Source organism: Eretmochelys imbricata, chromosome 15 (assembly GCF_965152235.1).
Source record: "Eretmochelys imbricata isolate rEreImb1 chromosome 15, rEreImb1.hap1, whole genome shotgun sequence".
Taxonomy (NCBI): domain Eukaryota; kingdom Metazoa; phylum Chordata; order Testudines; family Cheloniidae; genus Eretmochelys; species Eretmochelys imbricata.
Window position 1 is genome coordinate 30,625,875 of NC_135586.1, and position 27,797 is coordinate 30,653,671.

Here is a 27,797-nt window from a genome sequence, read left to right on the forward strand (position 1 = left end):
GCTTTAACGCAAGGGAGAACTGAATTACTTGGACACTTTTATGTCCTCTACAGTGAAACTCTGTTTCATTTGCTGATTTAGCTTTTTTGGGGGGGAAAGATGCGAACGGTCTAATAAATAAAAACAAATTATCCTAAATTATTTATTCTGCGTATAGTTACTTTTACAGAATTATTGCTCATCTATAGTAAATGTATCTACTTACAATATTGTATTTAATGAATTTTTATATACCAATAATCACCCAAAGAACAGTAATGAATCATTCTTGAGTTTAAAATATTTTTTCACTTTTGTCAATGATGGCAACTGAATCTCTAAATTTGCGGAGAAACGTTGCAAAGCGCAGAGTATTGCACTGCTGTAGAAAGTGTGCTTTTTAGAATGAGTCAGTTGTGTGTCTTTTCTATGAAAATAAATGGACCTTTACAATGACAAAGTAAATGTTGTCGAGTTTAATTAATGGGTGCACAAGAGCCAATACACAAGCAGTTCATGGTTTTTCATTCTTAATAACGTCTTTCTTCTGTTTATCAGGCCATGAACATAGCTGGCAGTGTAAAGTAGGACCAAAAGAAAAGGAGTACCCAGGATTTCTTTTTATAGTCTTTCTAGCGCTGTTGATGGGAAGAATCAATTGGAAGACGTTTGATTCTGGTTTTTTTGAGAGCAAGCAAGCCTAGGATAGTGGCAAATAGACTTAGTAATTTTAGTAGGTTCTTATTACAACATAAACATCTAATGACACTCGAACAAGGAAATGTCTTTAGACTTAGTTATCTAGCACTTATTTCTCTCATATTTTGGAGAAAAGCAGACAATTATATACAGTTAGCTGCGACACCTAAGCAAGGTGCATTAAATAGAAATATTAGTTGAAATACGTTTTATTCTGACTGTAGTAATATTTTTGTACTGAAAATATCTTTTTCTTCTTAGTTTCATTGAATATTTGTGCATATTTCGTCTGCTTATATCCTCTGCATTACTTTTGAAATTTCTTCTATTTCGTCAACTTAGTGTACTTTTAGAATTTCTTTCAAGATGTTGGATTTTTATGTGCGTGTAATTCTGAAAGGAAGAACATACAGTTTATGGAGTCTAAGTATTTGCTAATTAGTGTCAGGAACTTTCACTTATCACACACTTGTCAAACTTAATCCTGTTTTAAGAATAAAGAGATGTCTGTCAGGAAAAAAGTGTGATCACTTAGTGTGTCTAGCTTTGTATTTGAATCTTTAAGGGAAAATACCATAACTTGAAGGTGTTGCTCCCAAACATATGGATCTTTAATGCAAGTAAACATATTTCCTTCCTAATGTAACAGTATAAAATAAGCCTGCTTAATCCAGTTAAGAGAGTGAGGGGAGTCTTCTCTCCTCTTTATGCCAGCTCCCATTAGTGTTAATGAGAGCTACACGTGGACATTGCAGGGAGAATAGACCTCTGAGTCTTTTGTGAAGGAATAATACAGTGCTATTTTGTTTAAGTTCTTTGAGATGGACACTGTGGTGCCCGCCCAATGCCACACAGCTCTAATCCTGCTGGGCTTCTGCTTTACCTTCACATATGTATTTCTCTCATCTTCTACCCAATAATGAGAGTTTGGAACTTCTGGGAGGCTCTTACTATAACTTCTAGGGTAAATTCTTTGGGTAAGTGATAAGGGTTTTTTTCAATTGAGGAGTGCTCACCTTTGGAATTCACTCCTTTTTAGAGTTTGGTATAATACTAGTGCATTAATAATACTATCACTTGTATTGTGGTAGCACATAAAGGCCCCAACTGGGGATCAAAGCCTGTTGTGCTAGGCATTACACAAATTGAGTGACCCATTTTTGTTTTTTCCCTAGTTTTTTGTAATTAATGTACTTCAACTTTGTAAATAAGTTGAGTTGTAATGACAGTAGTGGCTACAGAAATCAATAAAATCTTATTAAAAAAGTAGTCTTCCTGCAAAACTGCCCAGTAATTGCAATCTGCCTTCCACTGCTGATGGTTCTCTGCCCTATGTCTGTTTGAACTAGTCACTTCAGTTTATTGGCAAAGTCTGCTTGCTAGTGATGTCTTTGTGGTGTTTGTGTACAAGAATTGACATCCAGCTCCTAAACTGCGTACAGTGGAAGCGCTGGCTCCATTCTTTAAAATATTAAAAGCTGATCGCTCAAAATATAATGCATCCAACTTCATCCTTACTGAAAAGGGCCAGACTCTGCCACTCTACTCATTTTGAGGCTTGCCTTACTCTGTGACTTTGACAGGGCTTCTTGCTATCTAAGCTACCAGTCAACATGAATAAAAGTGACAGAATCTGTTGCAAAGAATGTATCTTTGCACTAGCACTTACATACTGAAATTGTTTTTATCATTCCATTCAGAACTTCCTTTAATGTTTCTTCTTCTGATGATGATGATGTGGCATCTCCATTAGTGGAGGTTTGTAGCCATGGTGGCCCATTCTGTTCAACCCTCTGCTAATCTTTGTGGATGAGCAGTCCTTTTGATCCACCCAGGATATCGCGTTGTCCATCCAGTGTCTTCTTTTTCTGCCTCATGTTCTGCCATCAGTTTTCCTTTCCAGTGCCCGTAAACTGGCATCACCCACTGAAACTCTTAAAATGTGCCCTGCAAGCTGAATCTTTCATTTCATAAGGTCTCTGACTAGCGTTTGCTGAGTTCCAGTCATCACCAGTACATTTCATTAGTTATGTAGTCTATCCATGATATTTTCAGAATTATTCTGTAACACCATAATTTGAGGGACTGTAGTTTCTTTATTATCAGTTTGTTTGAATGTCCATGTTTCACAGCTGTAATTTAACAGAGACCAAATATATGTTTTTAAAAGTCAAAATTTAACCTTCAGATTTATGTCCCTTCTCATCAAGTGTTTATTCTTCCACTTGCTGTATGGCTGTGGTATTTGTTGGAATTTTGCATGTTTTCCTAGTATCCTTGCATAGGACCATAGCTTTTATCTTGTTGATATTTTTTGCCATATTCATATATAATTTCCACTAACTTCATCAGGCCTTCTGAATTAGCCAGCAGCACTGTGTCCGCTGCATAGTAAATGTTGTTAATTCATTTTCCGTTCATCTTTAATGTTTAAAACTAGTAAAACATTAATGTTTTGAAATGCAGGTGAGCTCATGGCCTCTTCAGAGAATGAACAAATGTACCAAATTAGTAAAGCTACATATAGTGCATAAATTTAATCTAAACTCCATGCAACAGCCACCCTAAAAATATCCAGTGTAGACTTCTTGAAATTGTAAGAGAGAATGCTGCCTAGAAGATCAGACTAATGCACACGAGCCACATTATGGGAAAGTTAAGTAACAGAATGAGTTATTTAGAAAGAATATAACTGTTGATAAAACAAACTCAATTCTATACTGAAGCAGTTACCAAAGTTTGCTCTTGCTTTGTGTGTTCAGCCTTTTATTTATGGTGTCTTAAGAAATCCCAGTAATTCTGTGCTATTTAAAGTGATAGCTACCCCAGGAATAGCTACTTACTCCCATTGCAAAGAGTTGTGCTAAATTGTAGAGGAATGTTCTTCAGAAGTATTGAAGATGCAGTTAATGGGGGATGATACATTTGTCTTAGTTTGTGTTGTTTAAATAAGAATAAGACCCCACCCTCCCCAATGTACATGCTGTGTCTATATTTAATAAAGGTGTTTACTGCACTAGGGTGAAAAGGAAAACTGATTTCTAGCACTGGACTATTAATTTCTCTCGTGTCAAACATTTCCTACTGTTCCCGATACTCTGCTCTATTTTCCTATCCATAATTGATTTGGGGATGTATTCTAATACTATGCTCCTTTGGTTTAGATAGGTTGTTTTGTTTTATTTATTTATTTAAAGGAATTGGTTTCTATTTCCTCATCACTGTCAGTGTCATACTCTACTTCTGTCTCCAGCGCTGCACTAAAATCACTCGATTTTTCTATTAAATTACAGGGAATTTTCTCTGCAGGTCTGAGCAACTCCTTTTTCAGGATATGCCTGTTGAAGATAGTCGATATGAAGCCTTTGAAAGGTATACTGCTGTGGAAAGGTTGATAATATAAGCAAATTAATACAAAAAAAAAAAGTTGACTGCACATGCATATAAGCATAATTGCAAAGGTTTTAATTGGGTCCCATTCCACTGAGTTAACTAGATTCTTGATTAAACCTGAGTTCCCATGGATTCATTTGGCCAGATCCTCTGCTGTAGCCAAGATAAGCTTGGCACAGTAGCCAACTCCCTGATTCTCTTCTTGGCCCTGATGCAGGATAGAGTAGCAGACTCCCAAGGAGCTCTCTGACAGCTGTGCTTATTCCAGACCTGGGAGGAACATGGCATAGAAAAAACAGGGCTACACCGACTAGGGATTCCCCAGCACATGGGAATGCTCAGCAAAGGAAGTGCAGGTTGTTTCCATTCTGTCCATTGTAAAAGGAGTGGGTGGTGGTGGGTGGAGTGAGAAATCTGCCTCCCTGTTCCTAAAAGGTTCAACAGTGCTGAGCACCTTGCAGGATCAAGCCCAAATTAGAAAGGCAGTGTGTTCTAGTGGAGAAAGCACAGAACTGGGAATCAGAAAATCTGGATTCTTTGATAGCCCTTCTATTAACTGCTGTTTGAACTTGGGCAAATCACTTCACTTCTCCGTCTGTCATCTCTGTTTGGATTGTAAGCTCTTTGGGGCAGGGACTGTCTCTCCCTTATGTATTTAAACTAAGTGGGGCATTGATCGCAGCTGGGGCCTCTAGGCACTGCTTTAATACAAATAAATAATACAATGAAGTTTGTTAACAAAGGTATTGTTTAGGGCTGTGCCACAGCCCTAAACTTCAGTTAAGGTATAAATATTCCTACCTTGGCAACACAGTATTTATAGGTTCCCTTGTACACAGTGATTTCAATGGGACTTGCCTTTGTGTAACAGTAACAAGTAGAAAGTTAAATCAAAGCAAAAAACTGGAACTACATTTGATTGAACCTTTCAGTATTGATAAGAGCCAGTACACTGTGCCGGACTGGACCGGCTTCCCCAGGCTGGCGCTTTAAAGGGACCTGGGCTCCATGCAGTGGCCGGAGCCCCGGGCCCTTTAAAGCACCACCTGAGTCCCGCTGCTGGAGCCCTTGGGGTAGCGGTGGCAGGGCTCCAGCCGTGCTTTAAAGGGCCCTGGGCTCCAGCTGCTGTGGGGAGCCCTGGGCCCTTTAAAGCACCCCCTGAGCCTCACTGCCAGACCCCCGGGGTAGCAGAGGCAGGGCTCCGGCTGTGCTTCAAAGAGCCCGGGGCTCTGGCCGCTGCGGGGAGCCCCAGGCCCTTTAAAGCACCCTTGGGGCTCCCTGCAGCGGCCAGAGCCCCCAGGCCCTTTAAAGTGCCCCCCCCGAGCCCCGCTGCTGGAGCCCTGGGGTAGCAGCGGCAGGGCTCGGGCACTGATTTAAAGGGCCTGGGGCTCCAGCCGCTGTGAGGAGCCCTGCGGCTTTTAAAGCATCCCCCCCGAACCCCCGGGGCTGCCCACAGCAGCCCGAGCTCCCGGGCCCTTTAAAGCACAGCCGGAGCCCTGGAGTAGCGGCGGCAGGGCTACGGCGGTGATTTTAAGGGTCCGGAGCTCTGCTGCCAGAGCCTGGGGCCCTTTAAATCGCCCCTGAGCTCCCAGCTGCACAGGCAGCTGGGAGCCTTGGGGCCCCTTGGGGCCTTTAAATCTTGATTTAAAGGGCCAGGGTATTTAAAGGCTATGCCTCTTCCGGTTGAGGCCACGCCCCCTGCACAGGACTCCAGAGTACTGGTAAGTCCTTTAAGTTACTTTCACCCCTGGCTACAGCATATGTCCATTGTCTAGCTTTTGCATCTCGGCCGTTTCCCCTGAATTCAGTTAATTGGCTGGCAGACCCCAGAAGGTTTTGCTAAGTAGTCAGACTTCTCTGTCTGACCAAGCTTCTTTCTGATCAACTCTGGGTCATCCAATGGTTGCATGTCATCTCTTCAGGAGGTAGCCTTCTCCCTCCCTCTTTATAACCTGTTCTACCTTCCCTCCCTCCTCCCCGCTTCTTCTCAGAAGAGGGGATCTAGCAACCCCAGGGGCCCATTGTTTTTAGTAATTTAAAGTTTCAGTAACACTGAGATCACTTCTTCCTGACTGAAATATTTCAGATTGTGTTTTGTGGTTGGGGGAAGGTTTAGGGTTCTTTACTTAGGCCAGCTAGTCCCAACTCTCAACATTTCATTTTACAATCATGTCTTTCTGACCAAGTGGCAGAGACAAAAACTGTGACACTGTGGTCATTTTGTCTGTAAATATATGTGACAAGGTTCCTCCTCTACCTTGGTGGGTCCTGCACTTATTGGTGGATTTGCTTGCCTCAGAGATTCACAGAGCCCTCAGTTTGGCCACTCTTGCTAGTGGCTCAAACCTGCCGTCCACTCAGCTAACCTCATCACAGGCCAGCAGAGGGGAAACAGAGAACAATCTCCGCAGTCTCTGTGTCCCACCTAGTGGGTCGGGGACAGGGCAGATCCCTTTCCAATTTAGACCTTCCCTTCTGGTGTTTCTCACAGACCAGGTCAACTCCTCCTGTGTCCGATCAGGAATTGGGAGGATGGGGGGGGACCCGGGCCCACCCTCTACACTGGGTTCCAGCACAGGGCCCTGTGGATAGCAGCTGTCCACAATGTTCCCTGTATCAGCTGCGTGACAGCTACAGCTCCCTGGGCTACTTCCCCATGGCCTTCCCCCCAGCACCTTCTTTATCCTCACTGCAGGATCTTCCTCCGGAAGCCTGATCACACTTGAACTCTTCACTCCTCCCACAGCACGCTTTCTCACTCCCTGTTCCTGGCGTGCCCCCCTACTAACTGTTGGGAGGTCCTTTTTAAACTAGGTGTCTTGATTGGCCTGCCTGCCATAATTGAATCTAGAAAGTTCTTAATTGGCTCCAGGTGTCTTGATTAGCTTGCCTGCCTTAATTGGTTCTAGCAAGTTCCTGATTGCTCTAGGGCAGCCCCTGCTCTGGTCACTGAGGGAACAAAAAAAACTGTTCATCTAGTGGCCAATATATTTGCCTTCTACCAGACTCCTGTACCCCACTGGTCTGGGTCTGTCACATATAGGACCACTGTACTTTGATTTTACTATACCTTCTTTGTGAAAAAATATTAGAATTCAGGTTCACGCCTGAATCTGTGCTATAACTCAGCACAGTATGACTTGAAAAGACTGAGATGCTAAACCAGTTACCCCTAAAAATAACTTCCATGGTTTAGAAAGGAAATGTTGGCAGATCTTTAACACTAGCGACTCTACTGGTTATCATATGCCAGTGGGTGGAGAGAAAAAATGTGTATGGCTCTGACAGTCTTTTGGTTGCATAGCAACAATGGAACTGTAGTGGTTAATATTATAATTTATCAGAATACTTTACACCATGGGACTTGGCGGATGTTCAGTTGCATGTGGAAAAATTAACTGTTTACAGTTTTAGGGGTACTTAAATATAATAGCATATCTCTTTAGGGTTTGCAATAGTTCTCCACAAATATATAAAAATAAATAAAACCATAAATCTTTATATTCTAAGACAGAGGCCTGGGAAATTTTAATAAGCCAATATTTTCACATGTTCATATCCTGAATGTGCTCCTGAAATGGCAGTTCCCATTTACCACTTTAAAACTGCTAGTTCTCTGAAGTTTAACTACCTCTCAGTAGGGGACTGAGATGGGTGGAAAATTTTACAGTATTAAACCAATCTGTGTTTATTTCAGTCTGTTTCAGTGGTGGTGGTGGAGAGGGTCTGCAAACAGCAGGTCTTTAAGTTGTTATAGGGGTGTGATTTAAATTGTTTTTGTCATTGGTCTTAGTGTTGCAGTTTTGTTTAAAATTACATTATTGTACCAGCCTACTAAATCTGTAACCGGTGTCAGATTTTAATCATACCTAATGTTTTGTCTTCAGTCAACCTCCTCTTGAAGATGAATAATGTGTTGTAGGAATGAAAAGGACACTGCAGTTTTTTAAATATAGTTTCCCGATTGATTTGTTTTTCCTGGTTTGTAAAATGCTTATAGGACTTGAAAAGTTACTGTGCAAATAGAAGAGGTCAGCCTGGCCGGAAAAATGCTGACTCTTCCTGAGTAGCTAGTGCTGGGGGAGCCGATATGGAAGCCTTTTAACCTTTGTCATCAGTGAGGTCAGCAAGACTATGCACAGTTCTCGGAATTATTTATCTGTTGCTGCAGTGTTGGGGGTGTGGTGGAGAGTGTGGATGTGCGCACGCGCAGGGTGTGAGGGGATCTTGCATACAAGTGGGATGTTGCCCTACACTAGCCACTATTTTTCAAATTAAATTTTAACACTGGATTGATGGATTTTCTTGCCAGATCTCTAGGAAACAATAGAAACGGTGGTGTTAAATTATGATAAATTCCTTGTGCACAGTACTTGCCCATCAAATTGTGAGTATATTTAAGATTCCTAGATTTTCTGATTCCTTGAAGGTTTGACCTTCAGCCTGCTGCATATATCTTTAGTGTGTATGTACAAAATTATCTGGATTTCAATGTCTAATATGGATAGTAAGGCCCTTCTCTTTTACACAGCTGTATTCTTGTCATTTCAACTAATAGTTTCGCTACTGATCCAAAAATACAATTACATTTCAGTACTAAATAACTCATTGGCCCACTCTGTGTCCCCTTCTTTCCCGTCCTCCTCCCAACTCCAGAGGTAAATTAACAAAAAGAGATTCAATCCTTAATGGACCACCATGGAAAATTCATGGGTGTTCGTGTACATAGGGTGGCCCGCAAAAGTGTGTGCTAGAATGTTTAAAAACTCTGGACTTTTCAAGAGATGGTAAAGGGAAATGAACTCTGCTCCCACTGAACACCTGTGTTACTGTTCTGTGATTCTCAAGGATCCTGCAATACCTACTTCTGTATGGCTAATGAAACGTCTTCCTGAACACACATTGAACAAGACAGATTCAACTATGCACTCAACTGATGTAAGATTGTGGTGGAGTTTGCCTTTGGAAAAATGAAAGTGACATTGACTCATGTGACAAGTATCATATCTTGTCTACTGCATTTTGCTTAAGAAAGTTAAGAGGAAGCTTTCCGTGAACAGTGGCATATGCGAGCTGTGCACAACCAAACAGACGTTGCTTGTTATCAGACACATACATGAAAATGGTTTGTTCAGGAAGAAGCAGCACCAATCTATTAGAGGGGGTCAACAAGCATGTGGACAAGGGGGATCCAGTGGATTAGTATATTTAGACTTTCAGAAAGCCTTTGATAAGGTCCCTCACCAAAGGCCCTTAAGCAAAGTAAGCAGTCATGGGATAAGAGGGAAGGTCCTCTCATGGATTGGTAACTGGTTAAAAGATAGGAAACAAAGGGTAGGAATAAAAGGTCAGTTTTCAGAATAGAGAGATGAATAGTGGTGTCCCCCAGGGGTCTGTACTGGGACCAGTCCTGTTCAACATATTCCTAAATGATCTGGAAAAACGGGTAAACAGTGAGATGGCAAAATTTGTAGGTGATACAAAACTACTCAAGATGGTTAAGTCCAAAGCGTGAAGAGTTACAAAGGGATCTCACAAAACTGGGTGGCTGGGCAACAATGTGACTGATGTAATTCAGTGTTGATAAATGCAAAGTAATGCACATTGGAAAACATCATCCCCACTATAGTTCTCTGAAAACATCCACTCAATGTGCAGCAGCAGTCAAAAAAACAAACAAATGTGGGGAACCATTAAGAAAGGGATAGATAATAAGACAGAAAATATCATAATGCCTCTATATAAATCCATGATACATCCACATCTTGAATACTGCTTGCAGATATATTGGAATTGGAAAAGGTACAGAAAAGGGCAACAAAAATGATTGGGGTGTGGAACAGCTTCCATATGAGGAGAGATTAATAAGACTGAGACTTTTCAGCTTGGAAAAGAGACTTCTAAGGGGGAATATGATACAGGTCTATAAAATCATGACTGGTGTGGAGAAAGTAAATAAGGAAGTGTTATTTACTCCTTCAGATAACACAAGAGCTAGGGGTCATCCAATGAAATTAAGAGGCAGCAGGTTTAAAACAAACAAACAAAAAGACAGTATTTCACAAAATGCACAGTCAACCTGTGAAACTCTTTGGCAGAAGATGTTGTGAAGGCAAAGACTATAAGAAGGTTCAAAAAAGAACTGGATAAATTCATGGAGGATAGGTCCATTAATGGCTATTAGCCTCTGTTTGCCAGAAGCTGAGAATGAGTGAGTGGGGATGGATCACTTGATGATCACCTGTTCTGTTCATTCCCTCTGAAGCACCTGGAATTGGCCACTGTCGGAAGACAGGATACTGGGCTAGACGGACCATTCGTCTGACCCAGTGGGCCGCTCTTATGTGATGTTTTTAAGTGGTGTGCTGCACAAATTAGAGGTGTTGTACATGCAGACTTTGAACTGTTGGTGGGGTACTGAATCTGAGGCAGTAAAGGGAATGATATTGTAATTTTCAGTTTGTCACTGAATGTTGTGATGCTGGGTTTTTTATGTATTAAAATATCCTTTAGTAATTATACAATTATCTTTGTATGGTGAGTAAGTTTATGGGGGACTGAATTATTGTGGTATTAGGCTTTTCAAAAGATGCATTTGTACTCTGGATAGTTTTACAGTGCCCTAATGCTCGTGGAGAGGGAGTTTATGCTGGATAGTATCTCTGATGTGCAGAATATACAAAGTCTTTGTTTTCAAGAATAAATGTTACACGTACAAAGATAGCAGCAGAAGTGGTCATGGTTTGTGTTTTCCCATTCTATCCGCCCTTTGAGGCATTTACATAAATTTCGCCAGAAAGTAGAACATTAAATACTAAGGAAAACTATGTACATAAATAACACTGGTAAAATGATTGTATGCAGTGTTGTTGTAGTGTTGGTCCTAGGATATTAGAGAGATGAGGTGAATGAGAACCAAATTCTGTTGGTGAGAGGGACAAGCTTCTGAGCTCACACAGAGCTCTTCTTCGGGTCACTGGTAAAATGATGATACATAAATATCCTTTGAGAGTACAATAAATATACGCTGTTGCATCTAGTTTGATATTATGCTTGGCAGAACTTTTTCATTTGGGCCAGGATTTCTGTTCTGGGATTAATTTTTCTTCCAGATCTGAACCTCAGTTGCAGTACTGTAATTGTGTGTTGGAGAGACAGCCAACTCTCCATTTTCACTGTAACTTTTCAGATGGACAAAGAATGTATATGCATCCTACATTATAAAATGAATTCCTTTGGTTTATGCTTTATGCTAATAGCCTGATTTAAAGGTGGAGAATCCACTCTAATGAAACTGTCACTAAATAGTAGATTTACTTCTCCATCTAGAATCTTGGGTTCTTGAACAGTACTTTAATATATTATAGGATACTTTCCCACTTTCTCCATCTCTTCGATGTTTTGCAGGCCTGTAAATCAAAGGGGTCAAATGTGCAATTGGTGCACCACTTCTGATTTGTAAATAAGACACATCAAGTTGCCTGCACTAAATCAGGATTTTCCAGCCTTTTACAGTACCACCCGCAGCATTACATACTGCACATGGTTCTTCTGAACAGAATGCTGGCTAGCAGAACTTTGGCCAGAGTATGCAACAGCTAGCTTCTGATTTCTGGGTACATTAAAAAGGCTTTCCAAGGACTCATTGAGATTTCATTCTACAACTCCAGTAATAAGAAGGCAGACTGAGTAGCTCCTGTCTTGGCTGATGACAAAGAGCCCATGCTGTATATATATTTAATTGCTCCCATTAATTTTATGCTTTTGTTTTTAATTTTTACTGGTATTGCATGCTGTGGGTGTCATGTTGGCTGTTTGTTGTGTGTCAGTCCCTTCTGCAGTCAGATATTTTTGCCACTAACTGTGCAGATTCTGACTCATGAGATCCATCTCAATCAATATTTCATTTATGCCATGTCCTTATTCTACATCAGTGCAACAAGGTGTTTTAGATATTCTGTGCTTGTTTATAATGCTGTCTCTTTTTCCTTCAGATACTGTCTGCTTTAGTGACTATAGAAGAAAATTTCTTTCTGTTCTAGATTGGCAGGATATACAGTCTGTACATCACTTTCAGGGATTGAAAATTATAATGATGATGACTCCTGGACTAGTGCCAAAAACAAGATTTCTAGATGGAAGTAATAAGAGGCCCAATATTATTATAAGGTCTGATATATTGAGAAACATCAGAATTAGAAACAAATGAAAGTCTTCTTTTTAGCATCTTGCTTTATTTCACTTGAATTTTGAAATGATTTTCATGATTACTGTCATGAAAATATGTGGAGCTATAAACCAAAGCTTGGAGAATTCCATAATCTAAAAGCTGTGTAAAGCATTTTGTGAAACTCCACTGGTTAGATGGAGACCGTTAAAATCATATGGAGAAAAAAAGATTGTTACTTAGGTGTTTTATTGGAGAGACTTTTCTTGTCCAGCAAGCTTTTAAAGGCACTGATTTTGGACTGTCAGTCAGAAAATCCTTAATCCCTGTTCATTTCTCTTATGCATGGAAGAGAAGTTAGACTCTTCTATTGTGGTTTTCTTTTAAATTTCAGTTTTCTCTCCATCATGAGCACCCTGTGTAGGGAATGACTATACCTGAGGTCTCTCTACATGTGTTATCTGCAGCCCTTTAGTTTTCCTTTCTGAAATGTAGACCGGGATTCTTTAGTACTGGGATTATAGGAAGGAAGGTGGACCTTAGCTTTGGTATTGCAATTCATCAGGTTGATAAATCCTAACATACTCTTCAGCACGGAGCTTTCTGAAGGTGGTTTCTAATGTCAGTAGATACATTGCAGCTGCAAAAGTTGTAAGCCGGGGGAGGGTGTTCTGAGTGTCACAGGAAGCCCTTTTGGTCAGTAGTTTATATACAAAAAGAAATATAATGGTTATTTCTCTCATTTGGAGCAAGCATTTATATTATATCCCATATTGGGAGGAGATTTACACACCTTTTGGCAGGGGATAAGAAAGTGAGAGATACTTTCAGTTAGGCTTATCAGGAATAGAGGATGAAAAGAGGGCTTACTGCCTTTATTAGTCTGTAACTGCTACAAACGTGCAGTATTCATGTATTCTGTGATTCTATAGAATACATGAATACTGCACGTTTGTAGCAGTTACAGACTATCAGAGTTGGAAGGGAGCTCAGGAGGTCATATAGTGTCCAACCCCCTGATCAAAGCAGGACCAATCCCCAATTAAATCATCCCAGCCAGGCCTTAAAAACTTCTAAGGAAGGAGATTCCACCACCTCCCAAGGTAACGCATTCCAGTGTTTCACCACCCTCCTAGTGAAAAAGTTTTTCCTAATATCCAACCTAAACCTCCCACACGGCAACTTGAGACCATTACTCCTCGTTCTGTCATCCACTACCACTGAGAACAGTCTAGAGCCATCCTCCTTGGAACCCCCTTTCAGGTAGTTGAAAGCAGCTATCAAATCCCCCCTCATTCTTCTCTTCCATAGACTAAACAATCCCAATTCCCTCAGCCTCTCTTCATAAGTCATGTGTTCCAGTCCCTTAATCATTTTTGTTGCCCTCCGCTGGACGCTTTCCAATTTTTCCACATCCTTCTTGTAGTGTGGGGCCCAAAATTGAACACAGTACTCCAGATGAGGCCTCACCAGTGTCGAATAGAGGGGAACAATCACGTCCCTCAATCTGCTGGCAGTGCCACTACATATACATCCCAAAATGCCATTGGCCTTCTTGGCAACAAGGGCACACTGTTGACTCATATCCAGCTTCTCATCCACTGTAACCCCTAGGTCCTTTTCTGCAGAACTGCTGCCTAGCTGTTCGGTCCCTAGTTTGTAGCTGTGTATGGGATTCTTCCGTCCTAAGTGCAGGACTCTGCACTTGTCCTTGTTGAACCTCATCAGATTTCTTTTGGCCCAATCCTCTAATTTGTCTAGGTCCCTCTGTATCCTATCCCTACCCTCCAGCGTATCTACCTCTCCTCCCAGTTTAGCGTCATCTGCAAACTTGCTCAGGGTGCAATCCAGACCATCCTCTAGATCATTAATGAAGATATTGAACAAAACTGGCCCCAGGACCAACCCCTGGAGCACTCCACTTGATACCGGCTGCCAACTAGACATGGAGCCATTGATCACTACCCGTTGAGCCCAACAATCTAGCCAGTTTTCTATCTACCTTATCGTCCATTCATCCAGCCCATACTTCTTTAACTTACTGGCAAGAGTACTGTGGGAGATGGTGTCAAAAGCCTTGCTAAAGTCAAGGAACATATAGACTATTTACATTCTCTTTCTCCCCATGCATGATGTAAGGCAGCTTGCTTGTGAGTAGGAGAGCTTTTCCAGTATGCCTTCCTTTTGCATTGTGGGTATAGTTCAAGTATTACTTATGCAATAGTTAACAGTTGTTTGGTTTATTGATATGTCTTGTATGGTTCTTTCCCCAAAAAAGATTATTTATGCAGAAAGTTATAATGCTGAAATATGTATGTTTGATATATTAGAATACTGTGTGATTTGATGCCTTAAGATGTCAGAGGTGAAAGTTTGCATTCTAGCACAGTTAATAATTTGTAACCAACTTATTTTCTCTACTCTGTCTCTTTAAAATGTTCAGTGAGTGACCTGAGGTTCTTTCTGTAGCTCATATTCTTGGTCCACAATAATAAGTAATTCCAAGAAAAGTGTTAGTCAAGAAAAATACATAATTAAGTGTATAGTCTATTCATTTTATATAGTATTCATGCCTGAGGGCCTCTGAGCAATTAATTGAAATGTATGCATCTGTAGTTTTAAGAGAATTAATATGATGTCTGGCTAGTATTAGAATGATTGTTATTAAAGTCAGCAGATGCTATACAGAGTGGAAGTTGAGAGAACATAGTGTTTAACTTAACTCCACACTGGTAGCTGAGAATAATGGCATTTTCTCCTAAATTTATAATAAGGAGAGATCTTTCATAACTGTTAGCAAATATTGAATTTTTAATGGCTTCTTGTATGTGTCATTTACTGTCTGTAAACAAAACTGGGTGAAGTCAGAAAAATGAAACAGAAACAAATGTTGGGATTCTGAAAGGTCCCTAAGGACTCAGATGTCCAACTCTGAGTGGAGGCCTAACTACCTCAGTCTCCCTTGGCAAATCTGAGGCAAAGTTGGATCTTTCAAGGGAGATGGATGAGAGTGATAAAGATTGTGTGCACGGTAAAATAGTCACCTAGTAAATTACTTTCTCTCAGTATTTTGGTACTTCGTGCTTCCAGACCTGCTTAGAATCTGCATGTGCTAGAGACTCATAAAAATGAATTATAATTACACTGAGCTTTATCAAACATCAAAAAATGAAGTTTATTGGTTTTTGTTTATCCATGTTAGTTTTCAGAGCATTATAATATTCTGTGTACCCTCCTCTATATATGAACTCTGATTGTTTTTTTTAGGGAAATGTCTTTATTTGTAATCTTTTCTGTCAGGAATTTACTGCACAGTAATTGACACACATGGTTTCAATGGGGATGACTCATGAGTCAGCGTTCACCAAATAAGGGCTCCGCAATCTGGCCCTAAACCTGTGTATAATGTGTAACTTTATTCTGAGATGTTAGTCAATTTGAATTCTTACCTTTTTCCTATAGAAAAGGTGTAGAAATGTTTCAGGATTTAGCTACTGTAGGACCCTTTACTATTACCTAGCTTGAATACAGTATTAGAAATCCACTACCATTTCACTTATTTATACATCAAATTTTCAGATCTTAGGTGGATGTTATACCAAAAAAAAAAAAAAATCAACAAAACCATTAAAATTTTTTTCCATGTAATCTATGTTAAAAGCAAGCATTATCTTCTGTGTTATCATGGGAAAGTCTATAAAACTGCAGGAACATGAAAGAGCAGTTAAATTTTAAACCAAACTGGTGAATATGTCTGTCAGTCAGTGTTCGAGTTAGAAACCTACTAAGAAATACTGAACCTTTAGCAGGGCAACAAATTTAGTCGACAGACCTTATAATATGTTGCCATTTAAATGTTTGGTTGTCTTTAACTGTTCTGAACAAATATCTTCTGCTTCCAACAATTTTTCTCAGAAGTACCTCGTTAATATTAGATATACTTACTTGCTATTCCCTTTCTCCTTTGCAGTTTCCCATTTTGTTTCCTGAGCTTCTCAATGTATGCCGTTCTGTTAAGGGCACACAGGAGCCTAGAAGAAGCTTGAAACATGAGGGCAGTAAGGGAAGAAAAAACACATGCAATATAATTCACCCAAGTATATAGAGAATTACTCCTGAGGGTGTTCTGCACCAAAAAGATTAAAAATTCTGAGCACAATATTTTAAAATTCTGCAAAATCCTGCAAGTTTTATTTATCAATAAGTAAATGCAGAGGCTCCAGCACAGCAGTGGGGAGCACAGGCCACTGGCAGCACGAAGATGGGAGATCACCTTTCAGCACCCCTGGCCCTGGGAAATGGTCTCAGGGGGGAGGCTGTACTTGACCCTGACACAGCACAAGGCCTGGGACTGGCCGAGAAACACCTGGGGCCCTGCCCTTCTGTGCCAGGTGCACCAGTTGTAGGGCAAGCAGGCTCAACTAGGCAAATTCCAAGTGTGAAGGGGCTTAGTGTGTGTGTGTGGGGGGGGGCGGCGGAGATCCAGGTGTGGGTTGAGAGGATTCTGTGTGGGACAATGTGGGTGCAGGCAGCTCGGGGGGGGATCTATTTGTGGGGGGATCTGGATGCACAGAGGCTTGTGGGGTGGGGTTCCAGGTGCAGGAGCAATAGGACTCTGCAGGGGCTTCCAGGTGAAGGTGGTTGGGGCTCAGTGGGAGGGGTCTGGGTGTGGGGGTCTCAGCGGGGGAATATAGATGCTGGGGGAGTGTGGTTTGTTGGGGTGGGGGTCTGGATGCAACTAGTTGGGGGTCAGTGGTGTGGGGGTCTGGATGTGGGGACTCAGTGGGGTTTAGGGGGTGGGGGTTTGAGTGCAGGGAGCTCAATGGGGGGTGGTCTTCGTGCAGGGATGGGCAGTCTGGAGGCAGGGGGTCTGGGTGCAGGGGGCTCCAGATGCAGGTTGAGGTTCAGTGGGGTAGGGTTCGGGTATGGAGTGCTAAGGGGGTTCTGGATGTACGGGGTGAGGTTTGGCAGGAGTGTCTGGGTATGGGATGTCCAGATGCATGGGGGCTGGGGGGGGGATGGAGGAGCAACTCCCCGTACAGTGACCCCTCCACCCGCAGCTGAGGAGTGATGGGGGCAGGAATTAGGGTAGGATACTGAGCTTCCTATAACTGAGGGAGGTTTCTGGGAATGGGTCTGACGCAGCCCCAGCCACTCTTTGTAGGGAAAGAGGGAAGTCCCATACTCTCCTGCCTCCGGCCCACCCGGGACTAGCAGTTGATCTTGGCTCAGGGTAGGAGCCACTGGCTGGAGTGTCCCCAGCCCCACAGTGATTTACCTTTCTGTCAGCTGCTCCGGGTTCCTGAAATGATGTACCTGTGCTACCAGGGAGTGGTGTGCGATTGTTCTTGCAGCTTTCCTTTGCTTCTCTGTCAAAAAGTCATTTTTCTGTGGGGAAGCAAAGAAATATGTGGGGGATGTGAATTCTGCACATGCTCAGTGGCGCAGATTTCCCCCAGGAGTAAAGAACATACCTTTTAGCCTTACTGAATGGAAAACAACACTACCTGCTTCATCACAAATAGGCTCCAACTTACCGGTGTTTAGCTGACCATTTTCTGTGATACTTTTCTGGCTGTACATGGGTGCATTTTGAAATCAACATATATCAGCTATATATTCTTGAAAAAGGTTAGGGTCCTGTAAAATGAAAAATCACTCAGTCATGTAGTTCAAAAAAGTACTTATTTGACACATGCTTAATATTTGTAAGTTAATGCACACACTAGAAATACAATGCTTTCTAGACTTGTCTCTTTAACTGAGAACTGCTTGCTGAAAAAGGAAAATATTAGAGTACCTCAGGGGTTCTGAGTATTGATTCACAAATAAGTTTGCCAGAAAGAAATTATAGGCATGTGAAAGAAATGGCATATATAGAATGGTTTTGTTCATTTCTCCAGCCCTAACACTTTCTCTCTATTTGCTGTGGAAACTTTATTATCAAAGATTATCCTTGTTTTTCTGTCAGGGAGGTTTGTTTAGAGTATTGTGATGCAAAAGATCTCCTCCTAGTGCATCCCATGACATTTTTACTACTGGGCTATCACGTAAATATCTGTGGAACTACATGGTGTGCTGGTAAGATTGCCATATACTGTAGTTATAGCTCCATAGTGCTTGCTCTTAATACAACTGCAACAATCCTCATGAACTCTACATAGTCTTGTGCAGAAAATGGTACAAGGTGATAGACAGTCTCTGTACACTGATTACATAAGTGTTTTATTTTAACATGCAATATGAGAACATGATTAGATTTATATAGCAAACACCAAGCGGAAAAACAATTGAGCTAGCAGAAGTGGGGAGAAAAGCAAGAAGAGTACTTTGTACTTGTAAACTGCTTTGAAAGAACTACCCTAAAGGTGGTGATATCATTTTACAGCTGGTCAAACGCAGGAAAAGAGAGGAGAATTGACTTGCCCAAGGTTACAGAGCTAGTGAGTGGTGGCAGAGAACAGAACCCAGAAGTTTTAATTCAGCCCCCAAGAACGTGAAGCTACAAATATGGTATTATAGTAACTAAAACACATGGTTAGCCGGGTTAAGAGGAAATACCCTGGGCTTGTATGAAATTGCTGCAGAAGTGTCCGACGTAGGACAGGAGAAGAACATTCCATATTACTACATTTGAAAAATTAATACATTCTTCATGACTGTAGACTTACCCACAGCGTGGGCTGAAGGTGTAACAACTCATGACCTTAATCTACTGCATACAGCAAGGAAAGTAATTGCTATCATAATGTTATTGGATAGGCTGTGGAGACACTTGAACAAAGTGGAGCAGGAAGCTGTTCGGTTTCGTACTACCTATGTGCTGAGCTGTGTGTGTTTACTGGAGACTAAAAACAGACATTTCACTCGGTATCTAGGAATGGTGCATTGAAATATTTGAAAATTTAGAGCAACTGTACAGCCTTTTTCAAACTCCTATCACGAGGTAAAAGCGATTGTATCTCATATTACTTTGTTCAGCATTATCGCAGACCACTTCACAGGTCACAGTTTATGAAATTGAGACACTGGTGCATGTGAGCATGAAGTCCTAAGGAGCTGGGCTATGCAGGTCTTGCTGCTGTTCTTGCGATGATGTTGATATTAATGTAAACAGATGTGGCTGGCTGAAGTAAAGCTCTGAAGCTGGCTCAGCAATGACCCCTCCCCCCCAAGGTTAGATGGGAGTGACAGTTTGTTGTGACTAGGAATAAAGAAAAGGCGAACTATTTGCCTCTGGAAGTCTAGGAAGAGATTGATGGCTTTGGTGGAAAGTGTCTGACAAATTATGGAAACCTTGTTTGGTAGGAGTTATGGGATATTAGAATGTGGTATGACACTAGTTTGTAGATGCTGCGGCTTTATGGCGAGAGAGCTGGTTGTTAACATGTATGAGTGATTTGGGGGTGTTCTGTGCAAGGGCAGCAGCTGTAGGGAAACCAACTTCAATATGGAAGTAGAGAGAGTGGTTATTGTGCAGCCTCATTTTGTAGAGCGAAAACAGTCCTATGTAATATGTAGGTGGGGGATTCTCCTCAGCAGAGGAAAAACAGACCAATATAGAACCAAATCCATGCTCCCTCCACAAAATAGAAAATAGCAGACAGCAGGTGAATGCTTGGGTGATGAAACAGAAGATTAGAAGATGAAGTACGACAGTGGCATTTATCTGAAGAAATCTGAATGCTGTGGAGTGGAGATTCCTAAACTGAAGTCCATGGAACATTTGCTGGTAGTCTTTAGAGAGCCAGCTGGTCACATGCTGCTCGCTCTCCCCTTCTTATTTCTGGCTGCTAAATTGTGTTCAGATAGATCAAAGTATGTAGGAATTTTTTGTAGCAGGGGAATTAAGCAATCTCAATCAGCAGGCTCATGAGAGGAGGGGAAGTGTCCATAATGCAGTGTAAGGTGAGGCTCACATTCTGGGAAAAGTATGGGAAGCCCTGTCCTAATGTCCTGTGAATCGTTCTCTCAAGAGTTTAATAACGGGTTGGAACTAAGAGCTGGGGACAGTGCTGACCTCCTCTGAACTAGCTGCAGTTGGGTTTTTGATTAGAATTGTTAACAGCTGGGTTTTTTAAATAAATAAGACCTATATAAATAAGATACATTCCTCTGGGTATCCCATTTTGTCTAGTCTCATCTCTGTCTGGTTCTTTGATCTAAATTCCCAGGGGAGAGAGGTTTTTTATTTGTCTTGTACAGTACTAAGCACACTGTCAGTGCCAAGCAAATAATAAATAACTTACTGTCCTCTGTTTAGTGCAGCTGCTCTCCATTTCCCTGCCCGTTTTGCATTTTAGCAGTTTGTATATTCTGTGGAAGGAGAAAGATAGCTAAGTCGAGCATGAAATAGTACGCTTCCCACTCAGCTACTCACTTTTGCTTAGCTTGTCCATTGTTTCCCCCATACTGATGTCTTCCATTCTGTGTGTTGTGACTGACTCCATACCCCACCCTTCCTTGGGACATGGGGCTTACCCACACTAGATGCTGAAATTGGTGTCTGAGATTCCCCATCCCCACCAGTCACTTATACACGTGTCACTAGAGATCTCCAGGCTTCTGCTTTTACCCCTTTAAAGACAATGTAGCAGGACCGCAAACAGCACAGGCTTAACACAGGAATTTTTTTAGCCACAGAAACTTTATTCTTAAAGCACTGAGAGTTACAGATCTATGAAAATAAAAGTATTGAGATGTACTTTCCCCTTGCACACTTGGATGACCCTCTGCAGATTTTTAACACCAAACTGCTTGCCCATGGAAGGATAGCGATCTGGAGTTACAAGGTTCCAGAAAGTGATTGTCACCCATCTCTCAGTTGTCCAAGCAGCTCCCGTTTGTGTCTGCACTGCAAAACGGGGGTGAGCTTGGCACAGTGGCTTTCCACATCTGAATGTTCTGCAGTCACTGCTGGTGATCCCTGATTTGCATCATGATCTGGTCCCACCATTTGCTGCTTTTTTTCATCGACCCAGGACCACCACTCAGCTGTGCACAGCTAGTCAGTAAATACATGAAGAAGCTGATCAGTTTCATTCACTGTCTGTATCATCCCCCAACCTCTGTATTCCCAGTGCATGACTGGCCACTGTGGGGTAGTTGTGGCTCTGCAAACACGCAAGAGTCAGATGCCTTGTCCTCAAAATAGACAAGAGAGCTCCATTGGTCTGTGTGGCATCCATGTCTTTCATGATCAGATGGCAGAGAGAGTAAAACTAGTGCAGAAAGAGTAGTTTATGGGATGGAGCAGAGAGAATTGAGAGAGTTTGGGGTCAAATTCTCACAGTCCCTCAAGAGTGGTTGTATCCCACAGTACACTGCAAAAATTTCCTACAAGGTTGTGTGACATCTGATGGTTCTGGTGTACACTGGGATACCTACCCCTGGCGCAACACATCTTGTGTGTTGATACAGCCTGATGCTGTGAGGACATACAGCACTAGCAAAGGCAGCCAAATGTGAACACACTCTGCCAAAGTAGCTATGTTGGCAGCAATATACCAGCAGAACTTTTGCTGGTAAAATTTTCCAGTATAGACAAGTCCTAACAGGCAGAAAATCATACAGGTATCCTCCTCAAGGATTATATACTGAAGCAAATGGCATGAAACTGAACACTACCCTAGATAGAAAATGTGATTGTTTGTTGGTCGTTTGGGATAATGAATGCAAGAAGGAGCCAACATGTCTGTACATGATACATAATTTCTGGCTTCAGTGGATGACTCAGTGCCACTGGGAAACAGAAGGCACCAGAGTGCTTTACTTTGGAGTAGGATGTTATAGCTGTGATTTTTACATCTGTCTGCTGCAAATTCAGGATATCAGCAACATCAGATATGACCCATTTCTCTTCCCCCCCCCCAAAAAAGAGGATTGATTCCTTCATATTTGTCACTTATATCTATTAGTAATACAACCTGCTAGCTTCACTAGACAGTTATTTGAAAATGAAAGGTGAGAGATACAATGCAGAAAGCCAAGGTTATTTAGTTATGTCTATTACTGCCCTTCGAGTGCATTCCATTGTAGCTACGCTTTAATCTGATTTGCTTTTTATCAAACACCTTCTAATATCTGGTGTTATGCAACTACTGCTGGGAAAGTGTTCCACCCTTAAATCTGCTGGGGGAATTCTCAGCTGCCTAGATTATATCCCCATTATGTCGCTCGGGTGGTGCAAAGGGACAAAACTGGAGCTGAGAATCTAGCCTAGTGTATTTATCAAATGCACAGTTTGCTGAATAATGAGGAGTCGTGACTGCCATATGACTGAACAAATGATAGGCACAGTTAAGGTTAAGATTCTGATTCCCGCCTCCACCTTGGAGAAAATGTTTGTTTGTGTTTGCTTGTTTTTACCATCCAAGAAAAAGAGATGGGAGGCAGTGAAGTAGGAAGCTTCAGTTATGAATGTGTCTGCTTTTTCCATCCCAAATATTGTTTTATTACCTTGGGTGTTTTTTTTTACAGCATTACCAAATACATAGTCCTAGCAAATTGAGGAAATGTAAAAACAAAGCAAATATTTAAATGTACTAAATCCAGTGTTGTGACTTCAGCTGAAAAATAACCAAGATATCTGGTAGTTTTATACAAATGTTTATAGGAACTCAGAGAAGTGCTTACATTCATTTTCAGTAAGACTTTTTTTACGCTCCTTCTGCTTTCCATAAAACACCATTCAGAGTACCTCACAACACTAACTTTAAGGTGGGTACCTGTAGCAAGCCAATCAAATGTTAAAAGAATCCTTTGGTGTCCTTTAGTATCCAGAATAACATTCAGTTTATACTGTATAGCTTATATAGTCTTGGGCAAGTTACTTCACCTCCCTGTGCCTTAGTTTTCCACATCCAAAAATTGGGATAATTATACTTTTTTATAAAGCGCTTTGAGAACTATGGATGAAAAATGTTTTATAAGAGATTATTATTATTATTTATTATTTACTACAAGCACAAACTGTTAAAATACATTATTAAGGTTGCAAAGTCAAGCTCTCAGAAGTTAGGAAATGCCAGAGTTAAGGTTGCCCATGCAACCATAATTCAGCCCTCTTGTGTGCATGCATTGTGCTTTATGATAGCCTTTAATTGCATGATCACATACTATTTTTCCTGCCTTATTCAGTGCACTGGATGGACGGTGCTTGCTTAATGAGCAGCTAGTCAATATTCGATTGTTCAATGTGTGACCCTAGGTCTTAATTACTGCGCGCTATTCAAACCCTGTTCGGAACACAGAATTATTCATTTCCTCACGGGCTTTACTATGAGGCTCAGCACTAGAATATCTGAATGCTTCCCCAAACACTGATGAATTTATTTTCACAACATTCCTGAGACAGACACACAGCATAAAAAACTGCAGCCTGAAGGGTTAAAGTTTGGCAAAGTTATAAGCAACTGAAAACAGAGCCATATAAAGGGAATTTTCAGGCAACCTTAATAATGGGTGGGGCCGCCAGCCCTGCCTGTTATATTGCATTCATTGTATAGCACAGCTTCCAAGGATGTCCATGAGAATCTTCTGCCACAAAAAGGGCACAAACCAATTTCTGTGCACGGCTCTGAGTGTATGGCTCACACGCAAGTGCATCTTGGGATGTGTTAATTTTTACAGTTTTTATTACGGCCATTGGCTAGTTCTATATTGATTTCTGTAATGCAAACATGAGACGTGTGGACATTATTCTTTTAATGAGAGTGATCCAAAGGCACACAGTTGGGTTTGCATTTCTACTGCTGCTTTTCTCTTCATGGTGACTGTGTTCTTGACTGTTCTGCAAACAGTTATAAAACTCCTTTCCCCTCTTGTCTAATTACTTATACGTAGTACATTTTAAAATTTTCTGCGGGGACAGTTGACTACACTACAACTCCTATAGAAGTGAACCAATGTACCATTCATCTTCATAAAAGTTTTGTCCTATAAAACTGTTTTCCCTGCTTTTGTCAGTGCACTGTACTATTTTTATATTGGTATTTGCTGAGCATGCTCAAAAAGTAATCTGCATGCTTATTGGTTTTTTGTTCAGCAGCTAATTGTCCAAGTGACAGAATTCAATTGTCTGGGTATTGATAATGGCAGGGAGAGCCTTTTACTTCTACTTGCTGGTTCAAATCCTACACAGACTTTTGGTAACTGACAATCATAACCATCATCTGGCTTTTGGTTGGCCCATGTGAAATGAGTTAGGTGGCCTTAATCCAGCTCCTACCGGAGAAGTGTCCACAACGCCGCCGCCACCCCCAGAACACTCAGTGTTAGATGCGGATTGGCAACTTTGGCAGTCCCTTGAGAGAGGTCAAGTACTAAATGGTCACGGAGACTGAATTATCCTTCTACTCCAAGGGATGGCCCCTCCACATCAGTTGGTGTCATCTCAGTGAAGCGATGGCAAGAAACTGTTCCTGCTGCTCGCTGTGCTCACAGTTCTGTGGCTAGATAGAGCTTGGGGCTCCAGAGCTGTCACTCGACACCTTTCACTGACTTGATAGTATGCTGCTGAATAATTTCTCACTCTAAGGAGCATCCATATCACTTTCCTCCTAAGGCACCTGCTCCCCTCCCTCACTTTAACAAGACAAAACACTCATCTATGCTTTAGGGCACTTTCTGCACTGATAGAGGGAGAAACAAGATGAGTCTCTAAGTCTCTTGTTTCTAATTTCTGTGATCAAATGTTGTAGGAACAATAAATGACACACATGACTAAGAAACGGTATTCTCACTACTTTTATGGCTTCCAATTGAGAATTAACCACATGTGACATTCTCTTCCAATGCACTTGGAGGTTAGACATAATGTCACAATGCAGATGTAAATGTCAGTGTGTAATGACTTCTGACACTGTGAGTTCGTGCAGAAATGAGAAGAAGAAAAAGTGGTTGAAATGACTTGTTGAGGATCACTTGGAAATGTCATTTTACATCAGACTCTATTGCTATGTTTCACACAGTTACAAATGACACTTCAAAAGAAAATGACAGTTTGTTTTTAATGACATATGGAACTAGAGTCTAAAGGCTGAAGAAAACTCACTGCTGTGTGATGCTGTGTACTGTTCCTTTTCTCTCCCTCAGAGGATTGTTAGCTTTACATGTTCTTGTGGATTTATAACAAAAAAGTTAAACGCTAATAAAATAGCAATCCAGTGTTTAAAAGGAACACTGGCAAGTAAATTAGACTCCAAATATAACCTATTTAAATAGTTATGATCATATGGAGCGAAGGCTATGGATTCAGAATATATTCCAAAAAATGTAGTCTGTAAAAACAATAGGTTCTTTTGGGGACTTGCACTGCAAGCTTTCTGCTTCCTCCTTTGACTTTGTGCAGCAGTTAATTAACAAACATCAGTTTCTAAGCTATGCGCATTCCTACTGACCCAATCATGATGCTACTGCACAAACAAGGAGGTGGATCAAATGGAGCTCCATCAAATGATTCTGCAGCATTGTAAACAAAAGTGAGGAAGTAGTGAGCAAGAGAGGAATGTTTGCCAAACGTGTGCAATTGTCTGGCAAGATAATTTTATTTCGAGGAGCTTCCATAATACTTCCATGCTGCCAAAATACTCCTATAGAAAAAGCTAGAAGTGAGGATAAACTACACAATTTCTGTTATTCCCTCAGTAGAGTTATGTGTGTTTACATGATGCCCTCCAAAAATTACTTGGTAACTACTGTTAAATAGAGGAGGGATTAACTGTAGTCATCTATCTTTAAGTTAATGAAACAAAATAATCATTTCCTGCTTCAGGCCCTAATGATTTGCCCATGAAAATAAAGCATCTCTTTTATAAAGACCCTACTAGCCTTTGTGTGTTTATAGATTGAAGACATTTTACTAGTTAAACTGTGTTTCTGTGCATAAGTTTACTCTTGTTCAGCTTTAGACTTATGGATTTGAAAGCTATTGCCGTAAATTAACTCAGTAAATTGTTTAACCAAACTGTTAAAGGAATCATGTTAAACTTCTATTATATTGTGTTGCAGGATCAACTGAGGCAGTGCTTTGCCAGACAACCCCCAGAGGCCAAGGATACAGACACACTTGTGCAAGAGGCTGACAGTCAATATGGTACCTGGAGTGAGCAGCGCCACAGTGGGGACAGGTAGGACTGAGGAAGGCTGACTGTGTTGTCCCCAGTGGTTTGGCTGGGTATTGCATGTTGTATTTTCCTTTTTGATGTGTTTTCTCTAGCTTGTAATGCAGTAGATTTTTTGAGGATATGCCTCAAGTAGCCATACCTGTGCTAGGTCTGATTGAGATGGCACACTAAAAATAAAAGTATAGCCACAGTAGGAAAGACTAACCATCTGAGTGCCTACCCATGGTCTCACATGGGATCGTACTTGGTGGCTGGTCCATCCTGCTGTTCATGCCACTGCAGATATGCTTCTGCTTTTAGAAGTGATTGAGCTAGCATGGGAATATCTACTTGAGCTGGAAATTACACTTTGTAGCTCCAGTGTAGACATTTCCTGAGAGATTTTGAGAAATCCAATTACTTTTTTTCCTTAAAATGTGAACAGTCACTGTAAAAATAACATTATGAAGTTCCATGTTTGTGTCTGAATGACATATCTATCAAATGTGCTTGGTTTATAAGTGGGAAAACCTCTTTTTAAAAACTATCACAGCAAGCTGCAGCTGGGGTCAGAAATTTGAGCTGTGTTCCCTCTGCTCATGCAGGATCACCAGTTATATAATTAATGAATAGTAAAGATCCCGCCACTGGAACTCCATTAACAATTCTGTTCGAGTATGAGCCAGAATAGAATCTAGTTTACACTCTTTGGTGACTGCAGAAGGAAAAAGCAGTAAAAATATGGCCTCATTTAGTAGATCAGGCTGTTATGATTGAATTCATGTAGGGAGCGGGTCTGTTGAACAATATAGTGCCATTTTTATGTACTTGCTTTTCAGACCAAAACCAGACTTCAGTGTTGCAAATTAGATGAGTGATGACCTAGTTGTGTGGTGCTCGTGCTTCTGTCACAGATTTTGGGGAGGTTTCGTGTACCATGAAATATATCCATAGATTTCATAGTGTTTAAGGCCAGAAGGGGAATCATTATCCTATAGTCTGACCTCCTACATGTCACAGGCCATTAAACTTTGCCCAGATATGCCTATACTGAGCCCAGTTACAAACATTTCGGTCCTCAGGAGACCAAACTGTTGTGTGCCACACACAGAGGACAGGAAAGGTTGAGGTGCCACCAGTGCCCATGGGCCCTGCAGTGGCAGGGAATTGATTAATGAGATATGTCCAGATATTCCTAGCAGGTGGTCCATGCCTCTGCTGCAGAGAGAGGTGTAACACCTCCAGTTTGACCAGCAGGCAAATTCCTTCCCACCTGCAAAGATGATACACAAACTGGGGGAGTGATAAATACTGAAGAGGACAGATCACTGCTTCAGAGCAAACTGGATCACTTGGTAAACTGGGCACAAGCAAACAATATTGGTTTTAATATGGCTAAATGTAAATGTATATATGATAGGCCATACTGTGTGATGGAGGACTCTACCCAAGGA

At 41.3% G+C, this 27,797-nt stretch overlaps 1 protein-coding gene across 3 annotated transcripts in view; it reads left to right on the forward strand.

Annotated features, from left to right (window-relative positions):
- KIAA1671 (KIAA1671 ortholog) overlaps nucleotides 1-27,797 on the forward strand; it is a 119,116-nt gene that overhangs the window by 61,856 nt on the left and 29,463 nt on the right. Inside the window, exons 5-6 of one of the 3 annotated variants that reach the window (XM_077835439.1) lie at nucleotides 3,972-4,028; nucleotides 26,249-26,367. In XM_077835439.1, the coding sequence (XP_077691565.1) occupies nucleotides 3,972-4,028; nucleotides 26,249-26,367 (176 nt within the window). Of the gene's footprint in view, nucleotides 1-3,971; nucleotides 4,029-8,273; nucleotides 8,459-26,248; nucleotides 26,368-27,797 lie in introns of those variants that run through there. The other 2 variants (XM_077835442.1, XM_077835440.1) reach the window with 2 other exon arrangements.